The 19,135-nt window shown below is 39.0% G+C and overlaps 1 protein-coding gene across 12 annotated transcripts in view; it reads right to left on the bottom strand.

The window, feature by feature from the left end:
• The window catches only part of ZMYM4 (zinc finger MYM-type containing 4), a 170,141-nt gene that overhangs the window by 8,355 nt on the left and 142,651 nt on the right, over positions 1 to 19,135 (bottom strand). For all 12 annotated transcript variants that reach the window (XM_021095904.1, XM_021095899.1, XM_021095900.1 and 9 more), the window contains 3 exons: positions 18,798 to 18,949; positions 11,427 to 11,538; positions 9,442 to 9,690 (listed from right to left, as the gene is read on the bottom strand). In XM_021095904.1, coding sequence (XP_020951563.1) covers positions 9,442 to 9,690; positions 11,427 to 11,538; positions 18,798 to 18,949 — 513 coding nt within the window. The remainder of the gene's footprint in view (positions 1 to 9,441; positions 9,691 to 11,426; positions 11,539 to 18,797; positions 18,950 to 19,135) is intronic.

The following is a 19,135-nucleotide window of genomic DNA, read 5'->3' as shown; positions in this document are numbered from 1 at the left end:
GGGTTAAGGATTTGGTATTGCAATGAGCTGTGGTGTAGGTCACAGACGCGGGTGGATCTGGAGTTGCTGTTGCTGTGGTGTAGGCTGGCAGCTGTAGCTCCGATCAGACCCCCAGCCTGGGAACCTCCATGTGCCATGGGTGCGGTCCGAAAAAGACAGAAAAGAAAAAAAAAACAAAAAGAAAAAAAAAGTGTCTATCTGAATACTACTAAGACTTCGAATAGAATCTTTTAAGAGGCGGAGTTCCCGTCATGACACAGCGGAAACAAATCCAACTGGGATCCATGAGGCTGCAGGTTCTATCCCTGGCCTTGCTCAGTGGGTTAAGGATCTGGCGTTGCTGTGAGCTGTGGTGTAGGTTACAGACGCAGCTTGGATTCTGTGTTGCTGTGGATCTGGAGTAGGCTGGCAGCGACAGCTCTGATTAGACCTCTAGCCTGGGAACTTCCATATGCCGAGGGTGCGGCCCTAAAAGGACAAAAGACAAAAAAAAAAAAAAAGACATCTTTTAAAAGAGGGATAAGACTGCAGAATAGGAAGATCCTGGACTTGTTTCCTTTCGTGGTCACACCAACTCTACAATGATAAATAGAGGAACTACCTCCAAGAAAGACTGGCAGAAAAGACTTTCCACAACCAAGGATAAAAAAGAAAATCCCCAGTGAGAGGGGCAGAAGGGGTGGTGATGTACCTAGCCAGGACCCACGCCACTGGTGCACCAACACACAGGTAGGGGAGTTAGGACAGCTGCAGAGGTCCTCCTGAGGAGACAGGGTTCAAACACCACACTGAACTCCCCAGCCTGGTGGGATCAGCACCAGAAAGACAAGACCCAATAATACCATGCTTGTTAAACCAATGAGGCTTATGTCCAGAGGGTGGTAGGAAACAAAACTCTACTCTTAAAAGGGTGCACACAAAAACTCCCGCTCCAAGTCCCACCGCACTGGCAGCAGTTTGAAAAGTGCCTGAGGAGTTCCCGTCGTGGTGCAGTGGTTAACGAATCCGACTAGGAACCATGAGGTTGCGGGTTCGGTCCCTGCCCTTGCTCAGTGGGTTAACGATCCGGCGCTGCCGGAGCTGTGGTGTAGGTTGCAGACGCGGCTCGGATCCCGCGTTGCTGTGGCTCTGGCATAGGCCGGTGGCTACAGCTCCGATTCGACCCCTAGCCTGGGAACCTCCACATGCCGCGGGAGCGGCCCAAGAAATAGCAACAACAACAACAAAAGACAAAAAAAGACAAAAAAAGACAAAAAAAAAAAGAAAAGTGCCTGAATCATACATGAAGAAGATTCAGTAACTGATTTTAGGGTATGGACAGGAAAGGAAGAGATCTCTTGGAATTTTCAATGGTGACAAAGACAATGGCGAACATGTTATTTCTGCACACCTTCTACCTAGCTGGTCTGGTTGTGGGCACCATTTATGACTGCTGTTGGACACCATCTCACCCGGTTCACCTGCAGATCTGTCCAGTGGGCATCCTCCAAAGCAACTTCCCACCCCATCACACCAAGCAGGTGGCTTCAACCAGCATCAGAGGCCAAAGCATCCCCCAATCCACCACTCCCAGGAAGCTCTCTCAGATGGCACGGGAGCTTCTCCAAAGCAGCTCCCACCCTAGGAGCTGGCCTCACATACCAGAGTGCCTGCAATAGTCAAGACTGAGCACCATAGCCAGCTAAGTCAGCATACTAGCATACACACAGCCATCACAGCCAAGCCACAACAAGAAGGTGCACGCAGCCCACAGAGGTGACAGCCCCGAGCAGCTGGCTCTACTGACCAGGGGGACCCATGCTACTAAGCCTTATAGGATACTCTGTTATTTTTTTTTGCTTTTTAGGGCCACACCCACAACATATGGAAGTTCTCAGGCTAGGGATCAAAATGGAGCCTACACCACAGCCACAGCAGTGCCAGATCCAAGCTGCATCTGCGACCTACACCACAGCTCGTGACAATGCCAGATCCCCAACCCACTGGGCAAGGCCAGGGATCGAACCTACATCCTCATGGATACTAGTCAGAATCATTTCTGCTGCACCACAAGGACGGGAACTCCCTCGGAGGATACTTTTTACATAAAATCACCCCTTTAAAACTTGGAAATGTAGGAGTTCCCATTGTGGGGCACAGTGGTTAGCGAATGTGACTAGGAACCATGAAGTTGCGAGTTCAAATCCCTGGCCTCCTTGGTGGGTTGAGGATCTGGCGTTGCCGTGGGCTGTGGTGTAGGTCACAGATGCGGCTTGGATCTCGTGTTGCTGTGGCTCTGGGGTAGGCCAGCTGCTACAGCTCCAATTCAACTCCTAGCCTGAGAATCTCCATATATATGCCGCAGGTGTGGCCCTAGAAAAGACAAAAAACAAAAAACAAAAAACTTGTTGGTGTAGCTGATCTAATACATAGAAACAAACACAGAGAGCTAAGAAAACTGAAGAGACAAAGGAACGGTTCCAAATGAAAGAATAAGATAATAACCTCAAAAAACAAAACAAAACAAAAACAAAACAAAGATAGTCCATCTACCAGATAAAGAGTTCAAAAGAATGGTGATCAAGATACTAACCAAACTACTCTGGAGAAGAATGGAGGACCACTGTGAGAACTTCCAGCAAAGAGATAGGAAATACAAAAAAGAGGAACCAATCTAATATAAAGAATACAATGAGTAAAGTGAAAACTACACTAGAGGGAATCAACCACAGATCAAAGGAAGCAGAAGAATGGGACCAGCAACTAAAAGAAAGGGTAAAGGAAGTCACCCCACTGGAAGATCAAAAAACAAGAAGTTAAATTAAATAAAAACAAACAAACAAAAAACAAAAAAAGAGGCTAGTTTAAGAGACCTCTGGGGACAATGTCAAGCATACTAACATTTGCATTATAAGGATCCCAGAAGAAGGGAGAGAAAATGAAACAGAAACCTATTTGAAAAAATAACAGCTGAAAAATTTACTATGTTGGAAAAGTCACCCAAGTTCAAGAAATAGAATCCCAAACAAAATGAACCCAAAGAAATCCACACCAAGACATGTTATAATTAAAATGTCAAAACTGGAGTTCCCGTCGTGGCGCAGTGGTTAACGAATCCGACTAGGAACCATGAGGTTGCGGGTTCGATCCCTGCCCTATGCTCAGTGGGTTAACGATCCGGCGTTGCCATGAGCTGTGGTGTAGGTTGCAGACGCGGCTCGGATCCCGCGTTGCTGTGGCTCTGGTGTAGGCCGGTGGCTACAGCTCCGATTCAACCCCTAGCCTGGGAATCTCCATATGCCGCGGGAGCGGCCCAAGAAATAGCAACAACAACAAAAAAGACAAAAATAAAATAAAAAGAAAAAAAATAAAATAAAATGTCAAAACTTAGAGAAAGAATATTAAAGCAAGAGAAAAAGAATTAGTTACATATAGAGGAGTCTCCATAAGATTATTAGCCGGTGGAGTTCCCATCATGGCTCAGTGGTTAACGAATCCGACTAGGAACCATGAGGTTGCGGGTTCGGTCCCTGCCCTTGCTCAGTGGGTTAAGGATCCAGCGTTGCTGTGAGCTGTGGTGTAGTTGCAGACGCAGCTTGGATATCGCGTTGCTGTGTCTCTGGCGTAGGCTGGTGGCTACAGCTCCAATTCAACCCCTAGCCTGGGAATCTCCATATGCCACGGGAGCGGCCCAAGAAATGGCAAAAAGAAAAAAAAAAAAAAAAAAAAATAGCTGGCTTTTCAACCAGAAGGGAGTAGCATGATATATTCAAAATACTGAAAGGAAAAATATGCAACTAAGAGTACTCTATTTGGCAAGATTGTCATGCAGAATTAAAGAAGAAATAATGTTTCACAGACGCAAAAAGCTAAAGCGGTTCATCGCCACTAAACTGACCTTACAGTAAATGTTAAAGGGACTTTTTTTAAAAAAAAATTTATGGCCACACCCAAGGCATATGGAAGTTCCTGGGTCAGGGATTAATCTGAGCCACAGGTGTGACCTATGCCACAGCTGCAGCAATGCTAGATACCTTTGACCTACTGCACTAGGCGGGGATTGAGCCTTCTCCTCCACAGTGACCAGAGCCACTGTAGTCAGATTCTAAACCCACTGTGCCACAACAGGAGCTCCTAAAAGACTTTTTTAAACATAAAAGAAAAGGCCATAAATAGAAATATGAAAATTATGGAACAAAAAATCTCACTGTAAAGGCAAACACAGAGTAAAGGTAGTGAATCAACTGCCTGTGTAACCAGTATGGAGGTTAAAATACAAAAGTGGTAAAATGATATAATCTACATTTATTAGGTAAATAATACACAATTTTTTTTCCTTTTTTACGCCCGTACCTGTGGTATACGGAAGTTCCCAGGACAGGGATGGAACTGGACCTGCAGCCACAGCAAAACTAGATCCAAGCCATATCTGTGATCTTTGCTGCAGCTTATGACAACATCAGATCCTTAACCCACTGAGAGAGGCCAGGAATCAAACCTGCATCCTCACAGTGATGGCAGGTCCTTAACCTGCTGAACCACAATGAGAACTCCCACAAATTTTTTTAAAGTACAATATGATGTCAAAAGCATAAAAGGTTAGGTGGGAGAGTAAAAAATGCAGTGCTTCTAGGACACACTCAAAATTAAGGAACTATCAGCTTAAAATGGACTGCTATATACACAAGTTCTTATTTAAGAACCTTATAGTAACCACATATCAATAACCAGGTAATAGGTACTCACACAAAAAAAGAGAAAGGAACACAAGCATAACACTAAAAACAGCTATCAAACCACAAGGGAAGAGAGCAAGAGAAAAAGAAACAGATAAGAACAACAAAAACAACCAGAAAACAATGAACAAAATGTTAATAAGTATATACCTATCAATAATTACTTTATATGTGCAATCTAGAGACACTCATTTGGCTGAATGATTACCAAAATAAGATTCATATATATGCTGCCTACCAGAGACTCACTTCAGATGTAAAGGCACACACAGACTGAAAGTGAGAGGATAAAAAAGGATATTCCATGCAAATGTAAACAAACAAAAAAGCTAGGATATCAATACTTAGAGCAGATGAAATAGACTTTAAAACAAAGAGATAAAGAAGGGCTCTGCATAATGACAAAAGGATCAATCCAACAATAAGAGGAAACACTTGTATATATGTATGTACCCAACACAGGAGCACCTAAATATATAAACCAAATATTAACAGATATGAAAGGAGTCCTCCATAATCATAGTGGAGGACTTCACACTCCACTTACATCAATGCAGATCATTCAGACACAAAAGCAATAAATACTGGCCTTAAATGACACATTAAACCAGATGGACTTAATAAATAGTACATCCACCCCCAAAATGGATAACATTCTTTTTAAGTACACATGGAACATTCTCCAGGATAGATCACGTTAGGCCACAAAATGAGTCTCAATAAGTTAAAGAAAACTGAAATTATACTGAACATCTTTTCCTGACCACAACTCTATGAGACTGTTAGAAAAAAGTATGGAAAATACACAAACGTGGAGTCTTAACAACATGCTACCAAATAATGGATCGCTGAAGAACTCAAAGTGGAAGTCAAAAAAATACTCTGAAACAGAGTCAACGGGATGCATCAAAAGCAGTTCTAAGAGAGAAATTTATAGCACTGTAGGAAACAAGGAAACAAGGAAACTTAGGAAACAAGGAAAATCTCAAATAATCCAAACTTACACCAAAAAGGAGTTAGAAAAGAACAAACAAAACCCGAAGTTAGCACAAGGAAGAAAATAACAAAGGATCAAAGTAGAATAAATGAAACAGAGACTAAAAAATAGCAGGAAAGATCTGTGAAACTAAAAGCCTGTCCTTTGAAAAGATAAACAAAATTGACAAACCTTTAGCCAGATTCATCAAGAAAAAAAGAGGTCAAATACATAAAATGAAAAATGAAATGGAAGTATACAACTGACACCACAGAAATACACACAACTGTAAGAAATTACTATGAATAATTATATGCCAACAAACTGGACAACCTAGAAGAAATGGCTAAATTCTTAGACACATACTACCTTTTAAGACTAAGTCAGAAGAAATAGAAAACATCAACAGATCAATTATCAGTAATGAAACTAAATCAGTAATCAAAACACTCCCAACAACAAAAAGTTCAGAACCAGATGGCTTACAGATGAAGTTTACCAAACACTTAAAGAAGAGTTAATACCTATCCTTCTCAAACTATTCCACAATATAGAAAACTAAGGAACTCCTCTAAATTCATTCTACAAGGCCAGTATCACCTTGCTACCAAAACCAAAGATACTACACAAAGAAAGCAAATTTCAGGCCAATATCACTGATAAACACAGATGCAAAAATTCTCAACAAAATATTAGCAAACTGAATCCAATAAATCATTAAAAGGAGCATACACCATGAGCAAGTGGATTTATCCCAGGGATACAAGGATGGTTCAATATTCACAAATCGAACAACATGACACACATTAAGAAAACAAAGGACTAAAAAGCATAATTTCATCTCAATATGGTCCATAAAAGCTTGTGAAAAAATTCAATACCCACTTATGACAGAAACTCTCAACAAAATGGCTACAGAGGGAACATACCTCAACATAATAAATGACTAAATCAGAGTTCTCATTGTGGTGCAATGGAAATTAATCTGATTGGTATCCAGGAAGATGCAGGTTTGATCCCTAAGTGGGTTGGGGATCCAGCGTTGCCATCAGCTGTGGCACAAGCCAGCAGCTGTAGCTCTCATTTGACTGCTAGCCTGGGAACTTCCCATATGCCATAGGTGCAACCCTAAAAAGCAAAAAAAATTTTTTAAAAAGCGTATATGACAAACCCACAGCTAATACCATAATCAACAGTGAAAAGCTGAAACCATTTCCTCTAAGATCAGAAATAAAACAAGGATGCCCACTCTTGACACCTTTATTCAACAGTGTACTGGAAGTCCTAGCTAATCTGACAAGAAAAAGAAATAATAAGAATTCAGATTGGAAAGGAAGAAGTAAAACTGTCCTGTTTGCAGATGACATGATACTATATACAGAAAATTCTAAAGACACTACCAAAAAACTATTAGAATTAATAAATGAATTGAGTAAATGTATTTTACAAAGTACAAAATTAATATGCAGAAATAATCTGCATTTCTACACACTAATAACAACCTATCAGAAAGTGAAATTAAGAAAACAATCATATTTACAATTGCATCAAAAATAAGAAAATACCTAAGAACAAATTTAACCAAAGAGGTGGAAGACCTGTATTCTATGACCTTGATGAAAGAAATCAAAGACAATACAAATAAATACAATACAAATAAAGACAATACAAATAAATGCTCATGCACTGAAAGAATAGTGTTGAAATGTCCACACCAAGATAACCTATAGATTCAAAGCAATCCCTATCAAAATACCAGTGGCATATTTTATAGAAATAGAGCAAATAATCTTTAAATTTATATGGAAACACAAAAGGCCCCAAACAGCCAAAGCAATCTTGAGAAAGAAGAAAACTGGAGCTATCATACTCCCTGACTTCAAACTACAGTTCACCCCTAGACAACACAAGTTTGAACTAACTGGATCCACTTATTTGCTGATTTAGTTCAATAAATAGGTACCATAGTACTATTGAATACATGGCTGTTTGAATCTGCAGATGTGGAAATGAGGATCAGGAGGGCTGACTGTAAAGATATATGCAAATTTTTTACTGTAAGTAGGGTTGGTGCCCCAACCTATGTATTGTTTAAAGGTCAACCGTATTAACACAAAGCTATAGAAATCAAAACAGTACAGCAATGGCACAAAAACAGACACATAGATCAATGGAACAGAACAGAGAGGCCAGACTAAACCCATACTTACATGGTCAATTAATCTGCAACAAAGGAGGCAAGAATATACAATGAGAAAGAGACAGCCTCTTCAATAAATGGTGCTGGGAAAACTGGACAGCTACATGCAAAAGAATGAAATTCAACCATTCTCATGCCATATACAAAATTAAATTCAAGATGGATTAAAGATTTAATTTTAAGACCTGAAACCATAAAACTCCTAAGATAACCCAGGCAGGAAACTTGGACATCAGTTTTGTAATATTTTTTAGGATATATCTGCTTAGGCAGAGACAACCAAAGCAAAAATAAATGAATGGAACTATATCAAACTAAAAAGATGTTGCACAGCAAAGAACACCATCAACAAAATGAAAAGGTAACCTACTGAATGGAAGAGGATATTTGCAAATTATCTATCTGGTAAGGGGTTAATATCCAAAATGTATGAAGATTTCTTAAAACTCAGTATCAAATAACCAAGTGATGCAATTTAAGAATGGGCAGAGGATCTGAATAGGTATTTCCCCAAAAGACATATATAGGACTTCCCGTGTGGCTCACAACATAACTACTCGGTGTTGCTTCTACAGTGGCTGTGGCTTGACCCCTAGCCTGGGAACCTCCATATGCCGCAGGTGCGGCCACTTGTTTTAAAAAAAAAAAAAAAAAAAAAAAAAAAAAGACATATATAGATTGCCAACAGACACAAGGACAGATGCCACCAATCATCATGGAAATGCAAGTCGAAACCACAATAAGGTATCACCTCAAACCTGTCAGAACGACTGTCATGAAAGAGATGATAGATAGGAAGTGTGGGTGAGGATGTGTAAAAAGGGGAACCCTTGGGAACCCTTGCAGCCACTGTGGAAAACAGTAAGGAGGGTCCCCCAAAATTAAAAATAGAACTACAGTATGATCCAGCCTTTCCACTCCTGTGTATTCACCCAAAGAAAACAAAAACACTAATTCAAAAAGACATATATGCACCCCTTTGTACACTGCAGCATTACTGACAATAGCCAAAAATATGGACACAACCTAAGCATCCTTTGGTAGAACGCATTAATATACTCAGCTATAAAAAAAGAATAAAATCTTGCCATTTGTGATAACACGGATGGATCTAGAGAGTGTTACGCTAAGTGAAATAAGTCAGTGAGAGAAAGACAAATAACATATGATTTCACCTATACGTAGAATCTAAAAAATAAAACAAATGAACAAAACAGAAACAGACTCACAGCTACAGAGAGCAAATTGGTAGTTGCCAGAGGAAAGAGGGTTGGGAACTGGACAAAATAGGTGAAGAGATTAAGAGGTGCAAACTTCCAGTCATAAAATAAGTAAGTCATAAGAAGTAATCTACAGCATAAGGAATATGGCCAATAATATTATAATAACTTTGTATGATCACAGATAGTATTAGACTTATGGTGGTATCCATTTCATAATACATTTTAAGTCACTATGTTGCACATTTGAAACTAAATGTTATACATCAAGTAGACTCAATTAAAAAATAAAGAAATGAACAAACAAACCTTAAAAACTCCACCACACACCTGGTTCTGACTCCTGCTTCTGTAAAGGTGGGAAGAACCTCAGGTATGTCATCTTGGTGCTGTACTTCAGAGTCCTGGTCCGTCTCATCACGTGGGCAAAGGAAAGCTTCAAGTGCTCAGTAACGTTCTTTAGTTGAAAGTATTTGGTATTGAAGAAAAGGAGGGTGTTCAAGAGGACGATTGGTGAGTAAGCGCCCAGTTGCTTGCACTCCCACAAATGCTCTTCTTCAATGCGAGAGAACATGTAACCTGGACAGAAGGGGGCGGGAGGAACAGAACTGAGCTCCTGCTAACTGGGAATAAGTAACTTCTCTTATTCTCTGACAGGAAGATACTAGAGAAAAGACTGGTTGTTACTCTTTTTCTCCCTCTTCCTCATATAGAAAAACAGAAAAGGCACTGCAAAGAAAAGGGCAGATGATTCCAGTGAAGCAGGCAATATGAGGACTCACCTGAAACAGTTTTAATCTACTGTTATTTTAGACCAGAGGGTAGCAAACTTTTTCTGTGAAGAACCAGATGATAAATATGTTAAGCACTGGGGGCCATAAGGACTCTGAACAAGTTTGTTGTTGTAGAAGATGAGGAACTATAAGCAATTCATAAACCGGTGTGGCTATTTATAAAATTCACTTACAGAAACAAATTTGAACTTCATGTCATTTTCACATGCCACAAAATAATGTTCTTGAATTTTTTTCCAACTACTCAGAAGTGAAAAAAATGTTGAACTCACGTATTATACAGAAACAGGCAGCAGGCCAGATCTGGCCCATGGGCTGCAGTTTGCAGACTGCTGTTAGAGATCATTATGTTTACTGTTAACTGGTTCAGTTTTATTTGGCTAAAATCATTAGAAGGGGGAAAGCTCTCTCTCTCTCTCCCACATCCTCTTATTTTAAATTTATATTAAGAGTGATTACTTCATGGAAACTTAACTGGATTTTTCTTGAAAAGCAAAGGTCAGAAGATTAAAATAAACAGACCCTTTAAACCCCTCTTCCTCATGATACCCCTTGGTCTTTCATGACATCCTCTTCCCAGTCCTCTTCACTGCTGCTTCTTCTATATTCTGTTCTTGGGAGAGTACTCATCAACATGAACTTATTATTTCCAACTCTATGTTCCTAGGCCCCTCTCTCAATGTTAAATGCATCAAGCCATCACACTGCTCATAATGCTTCTCTATAGCCCGACAGAACAGGGCACATATTTCTGGGCATCACATTCAACCTCTCTATTCATAGCCAAGGAGGCTGAGACCAGGAGTAAATCAGGGACTTGTCCAAAGACATACAGTCAAAGACGTTTTGAGAGGAAGACTTTAATTCTTTTTTATTTATTTATTTATTTTTTTTTTTGCTTTTTAGGGCCGCACCCACGGCATCTGGAGCTTCCTAGGCTGGGGGTCTAACTGTAACTACAGCTGCCAGCTTACACTACAGCCACAGCCGTGCCAGATCCGAGCCTTATCTGCAACCTACACCACAGCTCACAGCAACGCTGGATCCTTAACCCACTGAGCAAGGCCAGGGATTGAACCTGCAACCTCATAGCTCCTAGTTGGATTCATTTCTGCTGCGCCATGACAGGAACTCCAAGGCTTAACTCTTTTGACCAGTTCAGGATACTTTTTATAAAATATCAAAACAGGTCCATGCTAACAAATAGAATCTAGAAGTAGGATACGTGGCAGATACTGGTACACTACACAACTGTGCCAGATCAAAAGTGGTTTCTAAAGAGTAAATGTAACCTCCAGTTGTTTTTTTTTTTTTTAATTTTCAACAGTTTGTATCTTATATGAAATGAAAATTACAACTTTACTAAAATCAATAATAATAAACCAAAGACTTTCTCCTCAAAAGTCCAAATACGTTATAAATCAAGAGACATAAAATGAGTGATTAATAAAAAGGTAATCATAAAACTTAAGGAACTTAAGGCATATCATGAAAAGACAAAATATAGAATAATCATCCTACCATTAGGAAGTATTGTAGGTTCCCATATTTTCAAGAGTTTGGTAAGTTCAATCATAAATCTGGAATAGGGCTCAGTAAAAATGTTATCTATTCTACCATTTTCAAACAGGTACTACGAGAGAAAAAAATGGAAACATATATGGTTGATATAAAGAAAATACAAGTTTTAAAAGATTATTATAAGGAATAGAGTTTACCCTTAGTTTATATCCTTACAATAGTGTGAAACATTTTACAAATACTGTTCAAATACCAAGATTCAAGCTAAAGATCCTTTTCACATGAATTAACATTATCTTGAGCACTGAGCTTATAAAGATTTCTATTTCCTTTTTAAAACATTGATTAAAAAATAATTATAACAAATAACATAAGTACCTTTTTTTTTTAGGGCCACACCCGCAGCATATGGAGGTTCCCAGGCTAGGGATCAAATCAGAGCTGCAGCTGCTGGCCTACGCTAGAGCCACAGCAACACCGGATCTGAGCCTTGTCTGTGACCTACACCACAGCTCACGGCAATACCAGATCCTTAACCCACTGAGCAAGACTAGGGATCGAACCTGCGTCCTCATGAATGCTAGTCAGATTCGTTAACCGCTGAACCATGATGGGAACTCCTGATATAAGTACCTTTTAAACAATTAATAAAACTACTATACTAAAAATTGGTTCTAATTCATACTTGCCAAATAATTTTTCTAATTCTCAGTGTCTGAGATGTGCTTACTCTTTAGCCTAGTTATAAGATGACTTCCTGAAATAATGCAGTTAGCTACTGTTAGGTGACCTGAAGATACCTAAATTTTAAAACTATTTATTTGGAGGCATCTAACCACAGTTCTCAATGCTCTGACTCACAACCCAGCCTTCAAAAAGTTCAAGTCTAATTATAGGACATAAAAGTATGTTAATTATAACCACCAAGAATCATATCACAGGAAGGAAAGCAACAGCCTGGGTAGATTACTATTAAAAAAATATTCTGAGGGTGCAGGCTAGGTCAGATGAAATCAGAGAAATATAATGAGCATTTACAGAACACAAAGTAGCATGATTACATGTTAAAAATCTTTTGATATTTTTAAGATTTGGTATTTTTAACATATATCTATGGCTACTTTGGTTTCCTACTTTTTGGTCTATGTATGACTTGGAGAAAATTTTTATTTCAACTTAAATTTATGCTGGCTAATAACAATTATACATCATTTCAATGTGCTCTGTTTTTTGTTTTTTCGTATTTTCTAGGGCCACACTCATGACATATGGAGGTTCCCAGGTCGAATAGGAGCTATAGCCGCTGGCCTAAGCCACGGCCACAGCAACACCGGATCCGAGCCGCATCTGCGACCTACAGCACAGCTCACAGCAACGCTGCATCCTTAACCCACTGATCGAGGCCAGGAATTGAACCCGAAACCTCATGGTTCCTAGTCGGATTTGTTAACCACTGAGACATGACGGGAACTCCCTCAATGTGCTCTTTGATGGCCACACCTGTAGCATGTGGAAGTTCCTGGGCTAAGAATCAAACCCAAGCCACAGCAGTGACAAATGCTGAGCCCTTAACCACTAGGCCACCAGGAAACTCCTCAGTGTGCATTTTAATAGGCCTTTTCAAAAGCAATTTATGATCAGATAGCCAGATTACAGTTATGTTGTTGAAAAATGAAAGATAAACCCAGTATACAAAGGCAACTACAATCAACAGTCGGGGGGATTTCAATCCTTAAAAAAATATCCTTTATGAATACAGAATTGAGTTTTGTACATTCACCCAAATATACGTACATATAAAATACATGGATTAAAAGCAATCACTTCTCCCTCAGATCATAAACAAGACAAAAATGCCACTTCTATTCAACACTGTATAGGAAGTCCTAGCCAGAGTAATTAGGCAAGAAAAAGAAATAAAAAGCATTCAAATAGAAAAGGAAGAAGTAAAACTATTTCTATTTACAGGTGGCAAGAAACTATATAATAGAAAATCCAAAAGAACACATACCAAAACTAGTTATCAGAGCTAATAAATGAATTCAGTAAAACTGCAGAATATGAACAACACAAAATCACCCACAATGAACAATTCACTTCAAAGAATAATTCACAACAGTGACATCGCTGGACATTTAACCTGCTGGGCCACAAAAGAAGGCCTGAACTATTACTTTTTTTATGAATACTTCTGTGGTTTCTAATTTTTTGCTGTTAAGCACAATGTTAACAGAGTTCCCACTGTGGCTTAGCGGGTTAAGAACCCAACATAGTGATGTAAGGATGCAGGTTCAATCCCTGGCCTCAATCAGTGGGTTAAGGATCCAGTGTTACTACAAGCTGTGGCATAGTTTGCAGATGTGACTCAGACCCCATGTTGCTGTGGCTGTGGTACAGGCCTGCAGCTGCAGGTCCAGTGTGACCCCTAGCCCGGGAACTTACATAAGCCATAGGTGGTGCCATAAGAAGAAAGAAAAATATCATAATCAAAATACTTGCACTTTTGTGCATTTCGTTGGGAGAAAGATGCTGATCAATGGATTTGCTAGACTAAAGAATTTATATGCATTTAAAGGTACTGTTTTGGTTTTGGCAGCACTTGGGGCATGTGGAAGTTTCTGGGCCAGGGACTGAACCCATGCCACAGCAGCAACCCTAACTGATGCACTGACAATGCTGGATCTGTAACCCACTACATCACAAGGGAACTCCCCATTTCAATTTTTTTTTTTTTTCCTTATGTCCACACCAGTGGAATGAGGAGGTTCCCAAGCTAGGGGTCAAATCAGAGCTACAGCTGCTGGCCTATGCCACAGCCACAGCAACACAGGATCCAAGCCGCATCTGAGACCTACACCACAGCTCACAGCAACGCTGGATCCTTAACCCACAGGGCGAGGCCAGGGATCAAACCCACAACCTCATGGTTCTTGGTTGGATATGTTTCTGCTGGGCCACAACAGGAACTCCCACATTTAAAGTTTAATAGCCACTGTTAAAGTGCCCTCTGAAAAGATCTCCAACAGTGTACATATATCTTCACTAAAACTTGGTATTATCAAACTTTTCAACTTTTTAAATCCAACTGATAGGTGATTTAAATTTGTTTTTCTTTTTATGGCCGCACCTGTGGCATATGGAAGTTCTCAGGCTAGGGGTTGAGTAAGAGCTGCAGCCGCCAGCCTACACTACAGCCACGGCAATGCCAGATCCAAGCCACATTTGCAACCTACACTACAGCTTGCAGCAATGCCAGATCCTTAACCCACTGAGTGAGGCCTGGGATTGAACCTGTATCCTCATGGACAGTATGTCAGATTCTTAACAATAGGAACTCCTGATAAGTGAAATTTTCCCTGATTATAGCTGACCACATTTTTATATGAGAGGCACTCCAAAACAGTGAACATAAGCACTGCCCCTGAGGCTGAATTATCAGAGTTCACACTTTGGCCCTGCCACTTACTGTGCCTCAGTTTCCTCAGCAGAAAATGATAACAATATTAGTTTTTAGACAACATAGGGCGACACTAACAATTAAGTGAGTTAATGTATGAAATGCACTTATATTAATATATATCATCCACAGTAAGTGATTGTTAAGTATTCCTAGTACATTTTATATATTAGCAATCTGTTGAATTTTTTCTCTTGACTATTAGTTTCTTTTACCAAATTATCCCTCCTAACTAATGTTGACAGTGGTATTCAAGGTGGTGACATTATAGATGAGTTTAGTTTCTTTACATTGTTACATTTTTCAACATTTTTTACAATTAGCGTAATTATTTTTATAATCAGAAAAAAAATAAAAAAGAGCACAGGTATCTAAAATGTCAACATACGTAAACTATCAAAATTCCTTACAGTTAAGGAAAATTTATTTCTTGTCAAAATTGACAAAGGGTTCATAATTATTTACTTCCAATAACAATCATCAGACAATCTGTTAACTTACGGCCTCTTTTTAATGATATTGTAATAGAAGGTTTGTTTGTTTATTATGCTTTTTAGGGCCATACCAGTGGCATATGGAAGTTCCCAGGCTAGGGGTTAAATCAGAGCTATAGTTGCCAGCCTAAGCCACAGCCAGAGCAATGTGGGATTTAAAGCTGCATCTGCGAGCTATACCACAGTGCACAGCAATGCCAGATTCCAGAAACAATGGGATTGAACCTGCAGCCTCATGGATACTAGTAGGATTCCTTTCCACTGCGCCGCAAGGGGAACTCCCAAAAGGTCATTTATTAATTAATATAAACAAAGAACAAGATAAATATACTAGGAAAACACTTTAACAGGTTTATGAATTGTCCCACAAATAGAGTCTATTTAAATACAGCAAAGTATCTGACATGTAAAGAACTCAAATGTTTTTGATTGAAATCCTGGCAATGATCACATTTTGATTCTATCCAAATCATTAGAATATTAATAAATATCACAACTTATTTCTTGATGTCTGTACTGACAAAATAAGAAAATGTCCTTTAGATACAATATTATAGACTCCAAGAGTACAGGAAATGTGTTCATAATCCTCACAATTTTTGGCTAAGCAAAAATGTACACATAGCACACATAGTAAGTTCTCAATGAATTTTTGTTGAAAGAATCCATAAAATCCGCTAGTACGTAAATTTTAAAATATTTTTTACAACACAGAAATAGGATCAAAATATAAGGGGAACTTATTAAGTAGCAAAGGTGCTTTTTTTTGATCTTTTGTCTTTTGAGAGCCGTACTTGCGGCATATGGAGGTTCTCAGGCTAGGGGTTGAATCGGAGCTGTAACTGCTGGCCTATGCCAGAGCCACAGCAACTTGGGATTCGAGCCACATCTGCCACCTACACCACAGCTCACAGCAATGCCAGATCCTTAACCCAGAGCAAGCCCAGAGATCAAAACTGCAACCTCATGGATACTAGTCGGGTTCATTAACCACTGAGCCACAATGGGAACTCCAAAAGGTGCCATTTTAATTCTGTGGAAAACAAATGTTGCTTATGTAACTAGCTACCCCTAGGAAATGTTATTCGTCATAAACATACCTTTCTCATATAAAAAACTGAATTGTAGATAATTAAAGATGTCAATCCAAAAAGCTCCAAATATTTTAGAAAGAAATTGATGAGAATTTACATTTAAATACTTGAGTATGAAAACCATCCTAAGCAACATGGAAAACCCAAGAACTATAAGGAAAAATATATCCATATTGGACTATGTAAAAGAAAAAAAGAAAACGTAGAAAAGGTCATTTATTGTGCTACAAACAATGGTTATCTCAGGGTACGGGAATGGATGGAGATAAGTTTTTCTTATTTTATTTATTTTTTTGTCTCCTTGTCTTTTCTAGGGCCGCACCAGCAGCATGTGGAGGTTCCCAGGCTAGGGGTCTAATCAGAGCTGTAGCCACTGGCCTCCACCAGAGCTACAGCAACACAGGATCCAAACTGTGTCTGAGACCTTCGACCACGGCTCACGGCAACACCGGATCCTTAACCCACTGAGCGAGGCCAGGGATCGAACCTGCAACCTCATGGTTCCTAGTTGGATTTGTTAACCACTGAGCCACTACAGGACCTCCAATACATTTTTCTTTATAGGCCTTCACCTACTGTTTGTTTGTTTCTGCTTTTGTTTTCTTGGTCTTTTTAGGGCCACACTGGCAGCATATGGAGGTTCCCAGGTTAGAAGTATTTCATCATCTGCAGCCGCTGGCCTACACCACAGCTACAGCAACGCCAGACCAGAGCTGCATCTGTGACCTACACCACATCTCAGGGCAACACTGTATCCCTAACCCACTGACTGAGGCCAGGGATTGAACCTGCATCCTCAAGGATAATAGTCAGATTTATTTCCACTGAGTCATGACCGGAACTCCTTTTTTTTCCACCTACTGTTTTAACAGTACTTAGCATATTTTATAATTAAAAAATAAAACTTTAACAACAAATAAATGCCTAAATAGAACAACACATCACCAATACAAAAGTGATAAAATTTGGCAAATAGAGAAAAGAGAAAAAACAATGATATCCAGAGTTATACTACCCCTGGGGAGTTCCTGTCGTGGGTCAGCAGTTAATGAATCTGACTAGCATCCATGAGGACGCAGGTTCGATCCCTGGCCTTGCTCAGTGGGTTAAGGAGCCTGTGTTGCCATGAGCTGTGGTGTGGATTGCAGACGTAGCTTGGTTCCTGTGTTGCTGTGGCTATGGCATAATGGCTACAGCTCCAATTCCACCCCTAGACTGGGAACCTCCATATGCCGTGGGTGCGGCCTTGAAAAAAAAAAAGGCAGAGTTATATATACCACCCCAAGATGATAACGGCTGTAAACACTTTTCATGCATTTCATTTTATTATGTATCTATGTCTGTGAATGGTTTTATTTATTATTTTTCTATTTTATTTTTCTTTTGGCCACAGTCATGACATGTAGAAGCTCCTGGTCCAGAAACTGAACCTTCGCTACAGCAGTGATCTGAGCCACAGCAGTAACAATGCTGGATCCTTTCTTTAACTGCTAGGCCACCAAGGAATTCCTTATATGAATGATTTTAAACCACTGTATGTTAACATATAGTAATACACATAGAATATGAACTTATATTGTTCATTTAATGCTTTAATATTTTTTATGCACTACTAGAAGTCACTTTGTAAACAGTTTTTATTAGCTACATAATACATAACTGTATAAATGTACTATAATTTACTTAACCATTACCCTTTGGTGGATACTTAAGGTGATTCCACTTTTGGGCAATGATGTCTGAACTTCAGAGCTCTGACAGACTCCCCCAAAATGAATTACTGGTAAAAAATATGAACATTCAAAAATATTCTTGAAACATATGCTCGAAACTGCTTTCTACAAAGTATGTACTAACTATAATTACCACCAGCTATTAAGGTGAACCTATCTCACAGAACTCATATCAACAATGAGTGTTGTAATTTTTTTATTTTTGCTAAGGTGATAGATAAGGTGATATATTAATTTGCATTAAAAAGTTTAGATGAGACTTAACATTTGTATAAATACATATATATATATGATGAACAGAGTCACCTATGTCACTTCTTTTGTTAACTGTTTTGTATACCTTTTTTGTCCATTTAGTAATAAAATACGCCACCCTCAATTTCTGTTTTACTACTAACAGTCTCAGTACAGCTTACAAAAGCTTATACGATTAAGACTTTTAAATCAGAGTCGGTGGTTCATTGAGAGTTAAGGAGCAATAGTAATAGCTAGCAAACCATATATATACACTATAGTTTTGCAGCTTAATTCACAAGTTCTAACAAAACTATTAAAAATATAATAGATATAATAACAATTATTGAATTTTATACCTGCTGGATTCCAAGGCACAAGTATAAGATACTGTCTGGATCATATTTTTCACCATTTGGTCTCCGTACTTCTTGGATAAACTGGCATAAGCCCAAACTCAACTCAGCAAAAGTGCAGGACAGAATATCTTCCTTCAACTTGATAGAACGGACTGTGAAAAGGTAGAAAACATCTGAAATACTAACTTACAGGAAAAATAAGAGCATTACTCAATTCACTGACTACAGTGGCCTGGGTATTCTGGTATACAATGGTGAATACATGGATTAAAGACAGATTCTAATCTCAAGGTTTTTTTAGTTAAAGGAATAAAGACAATACAGCACATAAGATGTAA

Source organism: Sus scrofa, chromosome 6, assembly GCF_000003025.6.
Source record: "Sus scrofa isolate TJ Tabasco breed Duroc chromosome 6, Sscrofa11.1, whole genome shotgun sequence".
Taxonomy (NCBI): domain Eukaryota; kingdom Metazoa; phylum Chordata; class Mammalia; order Artiodactyla; family Suidae; genus Sus; species Sus scrofa.
This window is presented reverse-complemented; position numbering and strand designations above follow the sequence as displayed.